This window comes from Myiozetetes cayanensis, unplaced genomic scaffold (genome assembly GCF_022539395.1).
Source record: "Myiozetetes cayanensis isolate MyiCay16 unplaced genomic scaffold, myiCay2020 scf5-8, whole genome shotgun sequence".
Taxonomy (NCBI): Eukaryota; Metazoa; Chordata; class Aves; order Passeriformes; family Tyrannidae; genus Myiozetetes; species Myiozetetes cayanensis.
The window spans coordinates 45,209,213-45,220,991 of record NW_026087742.1 but is presented as its reverse complement, the minus strand read 5'-3'; the positions used below and the strand labels follow the sequence as shown (position 1 = coordinate 45,220,991).

Below are 11,779 nucleotides of genomic sequence, written 5' to 3'. Positions count from 1 at the left end.
CGTGTTCGGTCTGGGTGTCCCATGTCCCCACCCTTCTGTTCCTTCCGTGTGGTGCACTGGCACCTGCAGACTGTCACCACGCACAGCCCCACCGGCCCCTTTTTCCCTCGGCGCTGCGGTTGCTACGCTGCGCCCCAGAAGCGCACGGCCTCAGCCACGCAACGCCCGCGGTCCGGGGCGCGGAGCGACCGTGCCAGGAGGACACAGCGGCGATGCAAAACGCTCTCATAAATAAAAGCTGAGCCCTGCCCGCCCGGGCGCGGCACCTTCCCGGGGCACCCGCGAGCCTGGCCGGGCGAGGCAGAGGCGGCGTGAGGCGGTGGGCAGGGGCCGCGTTATGTAAGGCCCGCGGGGCGGGCGCGGCGGGGGCGCTGCCGGCGGTGCTGCAGCGGCGCAGGTCGGCTCGGCTCGGCTCAGCTCAGCTCAGCTCAGAGCGGGCGGCGGCGGCCGCCTGGAGCGGGCCCGCGGCAGCGGAGGGAAAGCGGCTTATCCCCCCTCTCTCCCTCCTCCCGGTTGCCATGGAGACGGGCGGGCGGCGGCGGCGGCGGCGGCGGGGCTGTCAGTGAGGGATCGCACCGCGCTCCGCGGCGGAGGGGAAGCCGCGGCGGCGGCAGCGGCAGACATGGACTCGCAGTGCGACTGTGCCGAGCCCCCGGCCACCGAGCAGCCGTCGGGGAGGATTAACAAAACGGCCTTCAAGCTGTTCAGGAGGAGGAAGTCCGGGGGCACCATGCCGAGCATCTTCGGGGTGCGGAGCAGAGGCGGGGAGGGAAGGGCGCCGGCAAGCCGGGGATGGTGCGGAGCCGGACGCACGACGGCTTGGCCGACGCCGTGCTGGAGAGCAGCAAGAAGGAGGAACCGGTCGGCGGCGACCCGCAGAGCCGGGAGGCGCAGGAGCGGCCGGCCGGCAGCCTCGGCGGCCCCGCCGGCCCCGCCGGCAGCGCGGTGGCCAAGTCGCACAGCTTCTTCTCGCTGCTGAGGAAGAACGGCAGGCAGGCGGAGGGCGCGGAGCCCCGCGCCGGCGGCAGACAAAAGAAGGGGCTGAAGGGGATCTTCAGCAGCATGCGGTGGCACAAAAAGGACAAAAACGGCAAGGAGGAGAGGGGGGAAACCTCGGACATCCCGTCCGGCCTTATCATGCCGGGGTCCCTGACCGCCAGCCTGGAGTGCATCAAGGAGGAGACGCCGAAACCTTTGTCTGAGACCCCGAAACCTTTGTCTGAGACCCGGAACGGCGCGGGAGACGCGGGGCCGGAGCCGCCGCGGGAGAAGCGCAGCGGCGAGGCGCCCGCCGCGGCTGAGGAGCCCGAAGCAGGCGGCGGGGAGCCCCGGGCCAGCAGCCCCCCGCCCCGGGAGGAACCGGCCCCCGCCGCCGCCGTGCGGCGACTCGAGGAGCTCAGCCGCGAGCGACCGGAGCCGGGCGCCGGAGAGGTTGGGACTGCGAAGGATGCGGCGATAACAGGTGAAATTCCAATAACGACTATCCCCCCTGTTGAACCTCACTGTGATAGCGGTCAAGAGACGGCAGCCGCCCCTGACCCTTCCTCTGTTGATCCACCCTCAGAGCAATCGATTGATCGTATTTGTTTGATGTTTGCTGACGTGACTTCACTGAAAAGCTTTGACTCTCTTACAGGCTGCGGAGATATTATTGCGGACCACGAGGAGGATGTGGGCGGCGGGAGTGGCGTCTGCGAGAAGAGCACCCCCGTGGCCGGCAAGCTGGGTGCCGCCAAGAAGCACCCCACCATGGTGGCCTACCAGGGAGGAGGGGAGGAGATGGCCAGCCCGGAGCAGGTGGATGACACCTGCCTGCAGGAGTTCTGGGATATGCTGTCACAGAAAGATGAGACTCAGACAGAAGGAGGAGGAAGTGGAGGAGGGACAAAGAAGCCCGAGGAGCTGAAGGAAAACCGAGGTACCGAAGGGGCCCAGAATAGGGTGGTGGTGAAGCGTGGTGGCCTCCACCAGATTGCCATACATGTCAACCACAAAGAGGAGCAGAAGGGGAGAGAGAAGGAGCAACACGAAGGCATCCCAAACAGTGACGAGGGCTACTGGGATTCCACCACCCCTGGTCCCGAGGAAGATGGTTCCACAAGCATCCAGAAGGAAACCATTCCCAGGGACAGCTACAGCGGGGATGCTCTCTACGACCTCTATACCGAGCCAGATGAGAACCCACCAGTGGGGCCTACGAACGAAGAAGTCACCAGCGTGCCGCGGTCCAAGCCCGTGTCGCCGATAACAACCACGAGCTCCCTGAAAACACCCTCAAGCACAGCGAAGGACTCCAAGATACCCATCAGCATTAAACACCTCTCCTCGCATCCTACCAGCCACGGAGCAGATGCCAGTAACAGCCATCACGTGGCACACCATCACCTGGCCAAGAGCGAGATGCACAGAACAAAAATCCCCGTCTCTAAAGTACTGGTACGCCGGGTCAGTAACAGGGGCGTAGCAGGGACAACAGTGAAAACTGCCATGTACCAGGACAGTGCCAAAAAGTAGTTGAGTAAGAGGTGGAGGCAAAGACAGACAACGAGGTCAATGTGTGAAAGTCTGCATAAGGGACCACAGATAATGAATTAGTTTTGCATCACCTGAAGAAAGGCATCTAAAAGGCTTCCTTCACTGTACTCCGTGGGCCTGCACTTCTGAATCTCTTCTTACTAGACTGTTTGGCTAAATATAAAAAGTCGACTTCTTTTTGAGCACTTTTTTTTACATTTGTATCTTTTTTCTGCAACACTAAACTTTGGGGAGGTTCATTTTTACACACCTTTCTGGATGTAGGACTTGGATTATGAGCCTAAATGGCCATCCTTCCTCATGCAAAGCAGTATCATGAGTTCTTCGAAGGAACAAAATTACAAAAAGGAGCAACATAAGAGGTTCTTCAATACACTTATCTTTTAATCATTTCTGGGGGAGGAGTGAAGGGTGGGTGCCTGGCTCTGAAAATAATGATGTTTGCTCTACAAGATGTTGGAAGAAAATGCCAAGCAAAAAACAACCGACCTAACAGGTATTTTACCTGCTGTAGGAATGAGAGCACTGCTCAACAGCAGACTTGATTGACTTGTGTGCAGGAGCTAACTAAGGAGTTAGGTGGACTTGTCTAACAGGAAAACATACTTTCGTTTGTCTGTCTCTCTGGTTGGTTTTTATCTGGTCTAATGTAAATGGGTAACAGAGACACCTGATGTAGATTCAGATGTTTACATCAATACTTGTCAGATAATGCATACAATCAGGTTCAGGGAAATGTTTTACTAAATGCCAATATATACACACTGTCCACATTTATACAATAACTTTCTCGCCATGTGTAAATATATACATGTTTTAGCAGATTTACTCAATGCTACAGATTTTTTATGGGAAAAAAAAAATCATCCGTCCTTATTATCTAGAGTTTAAGCAAAAGTTAGTTTTTATAGGTAGATAATTTTACAGTTCTAAAATGATAGAACTTTGTGTAAGTACCTTAAATTAGAGCAAAACTCTGGTTTGTATGGGCTCATGCATCCCCAGATAAGTAAGTCTGAAGTGCTGATTTTATCCTAGTGGCACATTCCATGGCTCAGAGCTGAGGTTCTGACAGCACTGCCACTGCAAACCTCTATTTTCAGGGGTTTAAACAAAGTTGCTCTGGGCTTAAACCTTACAGAGAAGGAACCCAGCAAAGAAATGTGTTTTTTAAGTATTATTTTTTAAAATATATAAAATTAGTTTTTGACTATTTAAAGAAAGTTTGGGTTCTCGTTGCTTTTTATTTTCATTCTTAATAATGTCAGAATAATTTTACTTTAAGAGAGAGAAAGAAAATATGGTAAGCTAGTGGTACATAAAATGGTCTGATGAGCTTGTATCTTATGAGAAATGTATTAATGGCCAGGACATTTTTAAGTAGTGGCTACTGTACATGGGTATTGGCGACATTTTAAAGAAATTTGATAGGGTTTTAATGTGCCTAAGGACATATTTTTATGATACACTGAAAAAGCTCCAAAATTCACTGAAGTTTAAAGGTAAATGTTATGTATTTACAAAATATTTTGATATACATATTTAATCATCAGACCACATTTAATATAAAATATATGCTCCAGTGTATCTAAAAAATAATATACATTTTAAAAATATACATGTCTATATTATGCAGAGAATCCTAAATTCACATCATTGAAGCTAATGGGTCTGATATTACATAGCAGTTGGTTTTATTGTCTCTTAAATCAAAAGAAAAAAAGGAAAATAAATATGCAGAATATACATTTGGAGGATATTAAGGTTATAGGCAAACCATAAAAAGCCAGGAAATACCATAATAAGAATTGTATATAAGTATATGTGAGGTTCATGGTTCACTGAAGAAATCACCTTAGAGTCACAAAGATAAAATTGGCATCTAGTCCTGAAATTACTGCAGGATTTAATACCGAGTCGCAACACACCAGTGAAAGTGTTCGTTTTTCCTGACCAGTCCCTGTTTTCGTGGTTTGAAAAAGAACCTTAATATACTTCAAAGAAGATTATTTTATATGTTTTCTTTCTAACATGTACACGTGCGGTTTCCTATATGCCTCCCCACACAGACGTGTTGTACATATGCATGTGTAGTCACACGCACCTCCTCCCAGGGTACATGCATCACGCTCATGTGAGCACGGCCATGCGTGCCCGCTCCCACGCACAGGCTCAGGGGATCCGTCTCCAAACATGCTGGTGATGGTTTCCTTCGCCTGAGAAAGGGATTTGCATTTGGCCTGAGTCTGCTTGTGCATTTTAGAAAGTTAAAGCTGAAATACCCTCAAAAGGATGTATGTACAGAACATGGAATACTATCCTGCTCCTCAGCCCTAAACCTAACATTCCTTTTTTCTGTTCTTTGGTTTTTGCTTGACTGTAGGGGACACATCTTTCCTTGCATGACAACTCTGCAGAAAAATCCTGGTTCCCCATTTTGTTCTAAGGACAAATTGTGTTGAAAGATTCTATAGGGTACTGGAAGTTGAGAGGGAGGGAGGATGTGGGGGTAGTACCATAAAAATTGGAAGCACTGAATACAGGTAGTAGGAGTGGTGCATCTTTAAAACCACTAGGAGATACCAGCTGTCATCTGTACAGGACTTATGTGTGGCAAATTATTCATCATATGTGTTTTTTGTTTGCGTTGTGGCATGTCTGTATTGAGAAACCAATAGAGTGACACTAGACTAACTCCCTCTCACGTAACCATTAACACGAATCATCATTAAAATGCTTTGTCTTGCCTTCATTTTTCTATCTCTCCTTTGTTTTCTGCCATGTTTTTCCTCCATCCTCTGCATGCTGGCAGGCGGCTTCCCGCTCGGTGCTAACCCCTAGAGCGAGGAGCCCTGGGCTGGCAGTCGAGCGTGGGTGGGAGGGTGGCCGCCCTGCCTGCTGATGTCAGGTGCTCCCCCGTCACTCTCTCAAGCTTTCTATTGCATACCCAGTGTAAGTACATTTTGCAAATCTCTTGGTGGTTTGTTTGGCTGCTTGCTATGTACATATTTTAAGGACAATCATATCCTTAAAAGGAAAACAGGAAAGTAGCTTGTAGTAGGGCGTCAGTATTTTGAATCATTGCGGCATACTGACGTTGATTCAGGGTAATGGTTGTGTGAGAGTAAAGACACAATATAATGTTCAAATTAACTTTGTATTTATAAAACTCACTTTTGTCTTTAAGCCATCTATGTTCTTTATTACAAAAGGTAATAGCAAATCTAGTATTTACTAGGGCTTTCAATTTTCACACAAAGATATTTGTATAACTCCACACAATGCCTAAAACAATCATTGGAAGGAGGTTCAAAGGCTTTCTTTAGACCTATATTTAATTCCTGAAAAATCCCCATAAAGTACTATGAGATGCCTAAGAACAAACAGTTAATGGCTTCCTGGATTTAAAGGCTGAGACAAAAAGAGGTAATAGTCCTGAGGCATTCTGCTGTGGCTTGCATTCTTATTTATGTTACCCTGTTCAAGCATATATTTTCCTTGGCTTTGGTAGGTATTGAGGTAGAAGTGGTGTTCTGAGTCCCAAAGATCACATTCCCAATGCTGTCGTTGTTTTGATTTTCTTAAACAATACTTTTAAAAATTTGTTTTATTTGTTATTTGATGGTCTGAATGATGCTTTGTAATTAACAGCTTTATGCCATTCATAAAGGATTTTATAGATCAGGACTCAGTATTTAGTTATGTGTACTCTTTGCACTTTCAGGTCCCTACTGGTAAATTTTATATATTCTTAGGATTTTTCTATATATGGCGTACTGTTTTATAGCTAGCTACAGTGATTTCAGTGGTATACATTCCCGTCCTTTGTATCAGCACAAAAGGTTTCCCTTCGGTAGCATGAAATGATGTTTTTGTGGACTTCTTTTGTCATGATAGGAGCTAAGTTTCCTGTACTATATGTGTGGCCTGAAACAGACATAAAAGGTCTTATTTTCCATGTAGTGCATATGCATTTTGCTCTTGCCAGTAATAGGACTCAAACACATGTAGTAGATTTCAGAAGAAATTCTATGACTAAAATAAGAAAAATCTATGTTCAGTCTTATTCCATCAATCACCAGCATTTTCTTCATCCACTGTGAATATCCTTCACTACCGTCATTCAGGGTAGTAGAGGACTGAATTTTAAAAATTACATGTGTAGATGTACACTATGAAAATTAATTCACTGATTATTTTTTAATGAATCTTACTAAATTATTTATCTAAGCTAAGCGAATATTGCACCAAAGTCTTAAAACATCTGATACAGATGGCATTTTCAGTAAGATGCTATGAGTGCAGATGAGCCAAATTAACAGGCTTTGCTTAGCAAAGCAAAACCTTGTTGTTTCTTAAATTTTTAGTACTGACTGAGCTTGCACATCAAAGGGAGCCATTGATTCTGCGGCATGGCCAGGCACCGAGGTTTTTCTTTTCCCTGCTCTAATGGACTACTTTCAGAAAAGGCTTTTGAGCAAGATAATGGTACAAAAGAGACAGATCACAGTAACAATAGCCACTTACAAGACAGATGGTTATCCAACAGCCACAACAGGGGACTTTGGGCAAGGTGGCCTGAAAATGTGTTTTCATAGCTACTGATATGAAAGGCTGAGGCTTCTGTCTTGGAAAAACAAAATGACACCAACTCAAAGATGCTGCAGAAATGTGTCTTGGCATAGTTTACACTTGACAGCTTCTGCAGGGTTTGGTTTTGTGTTTTATTTTGGCTTTTCTTTTTTTTCACCCCTTCATTTATTCTTCTGTTATACTGACATAACCCTACGTGTCCGAGCAGAACTGCACAACAACTGACTCTTCTGAGATTCAGTGCTGAGAATACACTGTCAGCTGTCTTCAGTGGCCTGGGACTGGTTCCTGCTGAACATCCTCCCTTCCACTGAGGGATGGGAGGGATGGGATGACAGGATTCTCTTGTCATGAGTCCACGTGCTGTTTACTGTGAGCAGGAGGTATCTCAATCTGTCTTGCTGTTTGTGTTCAGGGGACAGTTTATTTTTAATTTGACTCAGAATTTTTTTAGCTCATTAGTTCGCATCTTGTCTTCCATGTGAGCATCTCAGCTAGGAACAGTCAGCACTGAGGTGGTGTTTCCTAGGTCCATTTCATGTAGAGAGAAATAGAAGAACTTGTCATATGCAAAGGAATAATAGATATAACTACTTGAGCCACATCGTGTGGGTCTTTATTCCTGCAAAAGCAGGTTGTTAAAGCTCTTCTTGCCTTAGAAGGCTTCTCCATCCAAAACAGTGAATAACATTGCCTAGGACCCTTTAGTTTTTCCCTTCTATGTCTCTCTTTTACTTTCATCCGTACTGCAGTTGCTTGAGAAACCGAGATTTTTGATCTAACTTTCCAGCATTAGAAAAGAGAGGCTGCTGTCAGTGTGTTCTTCGGGAGATGTTTGCTTCTACTTCTTGGTCTTGAAAAAAATTAAATCCACCTCAGAATAAGCTGTAAAAATATTTAAAATGGAGATCTCTGCTTTGTGATCTCATACACATGGGTGAGGATGTTGAGTGATATTTTGCATAGCATGGAATATATCCCTCCACTTTCCTGTTGTGGACAATTTAGCAAATCTGTCAGGGAAGCATGTCACTCTTGTAGGAAAGCCCAGAAGCTGTTTGTTATGGAGTTTGTGCCTGGATTTTCTTCATCTTTGATAAGAACTGCTTTCCTTTTTCCTTTCTGTACATACTTAAAATAAATAGAGCCAAAGTTGTAGTGGAGAGAGGAAAGGTTATGTACCTCATAGGGCAAGGAGATTCAACTGCTAGTCTGAAAGGCTTCTTGTAGCAATGGCTAAAAGAAGAAGATTGCTTTGCCTACTTTGACATCACATCCAAGCAATGGTCTGCAATAAAACTAATCCAGCTAAGGCCACAAAGTTAGAAAACTGTCATTTGCCAACATGACAATCTCTTTCCAAGGTACAGTTCTGCTGTGGCAAAGCTTCCACTGACTCCAGTAAGAACTGGCAAAGGTCCTTAATCTCTTAAGGAAATAGAAAGTGTTTCTTAAATAAGTCTTCCTTCCCCCCCCCCCCAAATATTAGCATTATTCAGATGTTTGTGCAGTCTTTTATATTACTGTGGTAGTGTTTTCACTGATCTGAATGCAAAACATGTCTGTCCATTTTTTTTTCCATCTTAACAAGCTGCACTCCTGCACATAATTCCAGTGCTCAGCATGTTTAAATTACAGCTAACACAATCACTGGCTTCCTCAATTTAACTCTTGATGGTAAAAACAGGACCAGATTCTTTCCACAGTTCTAAAACCCCTGCTTATTTTGTTATTGTCCATGTTTTTGATATGGTAACTAGTGGAGCCTCCCTTTAACTATTACACAACCCCATTTTCAATATGTTGTTAGGGAGAACAGTATGTAGGGACTGAATGGTAAGATCTTTAACAGATTTTCATTATTTGGATGATGCTGCATCAAAACGGTTGTTAAATCAGTATCAGCTTGTTTCCATGGGCTTTTTATGCAGATGCATCGGGAGATTTGAACATAATGTGCTCATGAAGAAAATTGGCTAAATCTGCCTTGAATTAAGCCTGGCCTTAAAATGTTGGTTAGTGGCAACAGATGGGAAGGTGTGTCCTAACTTACCTGCACCCTGTGGACTGGAGGAGCAAGGCACCCCCAGTCACTGGGAGCATTTGCTGTCTGACCCTGCCACGTGGTCCCAGTAGAGAGGTGTGGGGTGTCACCATGTGGAGGTGTCAGCCCAATTGGACAAAAACAAGGAAAGCCAAGGTGGTGGTACCGTGCTGGAGTGGGACGGTTGATAGGGTGTCTGGGAGATGGGATGAAAGCAAGGACTGAACTTCTTGTCCTTGTGGAAAAAGAGATTTATACATACGCTTGTAAAATCTGTGTCCTCTTTTTCTTGCACTGATGCTTGGATCGCTGTGTTACAGTGGGTTAGGAGCCAGGGTGAGTTTGGGTGTGCTGAAGCCAGTGCTCCTGCCAATGGACTAAAGTATGACTGCTTTTATCAACACCTGAGCAGTGCCCAGTGTTTTAGTTTCTAAAGGCAATTTCAGCACGGAAATGTCCAAAAATCCTCTGCAGCCCAGCACTGATTCATGGCATCTCACTGCTCTCCCATCCTCTTTTTTCCAGGAAGATGTGAAGACCCAAGCCCTAGGCAGGGTGGGGAGATCTGGCTGCACCCTTGCAGCCCAAGGACAAGTGCGGAGGGAGTGTAGCACACACAGTGCAGCAGCTCTAGTAAATACTAGGCATGTGGCTTGATAAAAACATTATCCTGCTTGTCAAAAGAGGGAGCAAGACTAAAGCTGTTGCTTTTTTTTTTTTTTTTTTTTTTAAACTAAAGTAAATCCTCTGCCGTGGGTGAAATTGTAACAGCTAGGCAATATCTTATTGCACTCAATATTCTCTCTGAAATCAGTGGATCTGATAGCAGTGTCAGTTGTTATTAAGGTTCAGTGAAGATTCCATAATTTGGTCCTATCTGAATTTAACTTGCTCTGTTAGGAGAATCTGCCTCAGAAAAGTTCTAGTGTTGAAGCTTGTGGTCCTGTTGAAATGGGGGATGAGATATGAATGTGGTCGGTGGAAAATACAGATTCAATAAATCCAGTCTTTTATGGCTTCAGCCTTTAATGACAGCCCAACTCTGCTTAAACATCATGGTGTGCATGAGGAAATGGTAGCAGGGACTGCTCCACACTGCATCGGACAAACCGATGCTCTTGGTGTTTCCTACGTGCTGAAAGGGACATATGTGTCCTGTTAGAAGTCGCTTAGCCTGTTTCTATAAGACGTGTTATAGCTGACAGATCACTGTTAATTACGATTTTCCCTCGGATTTTTTTGTGTCAGCCACCCCCGGTAAGGTAGCATATAACTTATTCAAGGTATGAGTGAGTAAAGCCAGAACTCTCCTCTCCTCTTATCTAAAAGGGTTGATAATAATCTGGCTAGTCTGCATGCACCAGCTTTTTCTTAGTGAAAGCTCACAACATTCCGGGGGGGTGTTTTTATAACAGAGACTGTTAAACACACTCTGCTTCTTTCCACTTCTACAAACCTTGATGAGTATGTGTCTCCTCGAATCACTGTATTCTTAATGTATTTACAACCTGATAGCAATAGATGTCTTTCTTCCCTGGCAGTTCACAAGGATATACTAATCAGTGTTTATTATATTTTTAATTCTGTAAATATTTATTTTGGTACTCTGTGTATTTATTGGCACTGATTCTGGTGTTTGCTTATGTGTCATTGTAAATGTTGATGGTTTCAATAGTCTTGCTTCTAATGAATGTAAGGAACTCAGACTAACTGCACTTTTCTTCCATTCAAAAATCTTAACAGTGAAAAATATTCCCACTGTCATGTGTTATAATGAATACAGTTAATAAAACCAGTTGTCACTTTTCATTGATGAATGTGAAGGTTACTTTTTGATGTTTGAGCTACAGATAGAGCCAGTCTATTCAGTGCACTGGAAAATACTAGGCTTTTGAAAGAAACACATTAGGGAATTATGTCACCAAAATACCATAAAAGAGAATATTTGGGCATGTGTGCACTTTGATTTTTATGTAGACATGCCTTTAACAATTCTACTAATAACATCATAGAATAACTAGATTGAATGTTACTTAAAGGGGGGCCTTCAGAAATTAGAGTTTTGGTCTTCTGGTCTTCCATTTCATCAGCATGTAGTTTTTGGTTGGTTTTGGGTTTTCTTTCCCTTTAAACAACTTAGACAATGAAATGACTGAGCTTTATTCTGGTTTTTAAATCAGTTTTGTTTCCTGCTTCTCCCGGTTGGGAAGCCAGCAGGGAAGCTGGTTCTCTTGGCACAAATTGACTTTGGAGTTGCAGTTTTGGTGTGAAAGCCAGAAAATGCAGTCTGCTGTAAGCTACATTTCCCACCTTTAAAACTGGAACTTCATTGCTATGACTATGAAATGACATTTATTAGAACCTCTGTTTTTCAACTTTCTCTAAATTTCTTGCATTTAGAAGATGCATGAAGTATTTGCATCAGTCGAGTTTTAATTCTTATTTACTTTGCTTAGCTAAGTAGCACCACCTTGCTAAGGGTTCTCTCATGGAAGGTACTGAACCAGCCAGAGTAGGTACTGGAATAAAATCTCCTCAATAGTTTTCAGACAATAACAAAGCAAAAGGTATGAATAGCTCATTAATGCTAGTAAGGAGCAGGACATG

At 44.6% G+C, this 11,779-nt stretch overlaps 1 protein-coding gene across 1 annotated transcript; it reads left to right on the top strand.

Annotated features, from left to right (window-relative positions):
• The first annotated feature begins 500 nt into the window (after window positions 1–500).
• AMER2 (APC membrane recruitment protein 2) lies at window positions 501–10,985 on the top strand. The gene is given in 3 exon segments (XM_050332907.1): window positions 501–764; window positions 767–1,462; window positions 1,637–10,985. Coding segments are annotated over 3 exon segments (1,716 nt in total). The 5' UTR covers window positions 501–622; the 3' UTR covers window positions 2,515–10,985.
• Window positions 10,986–11,779: the final 794 nt, after the last annotated feature.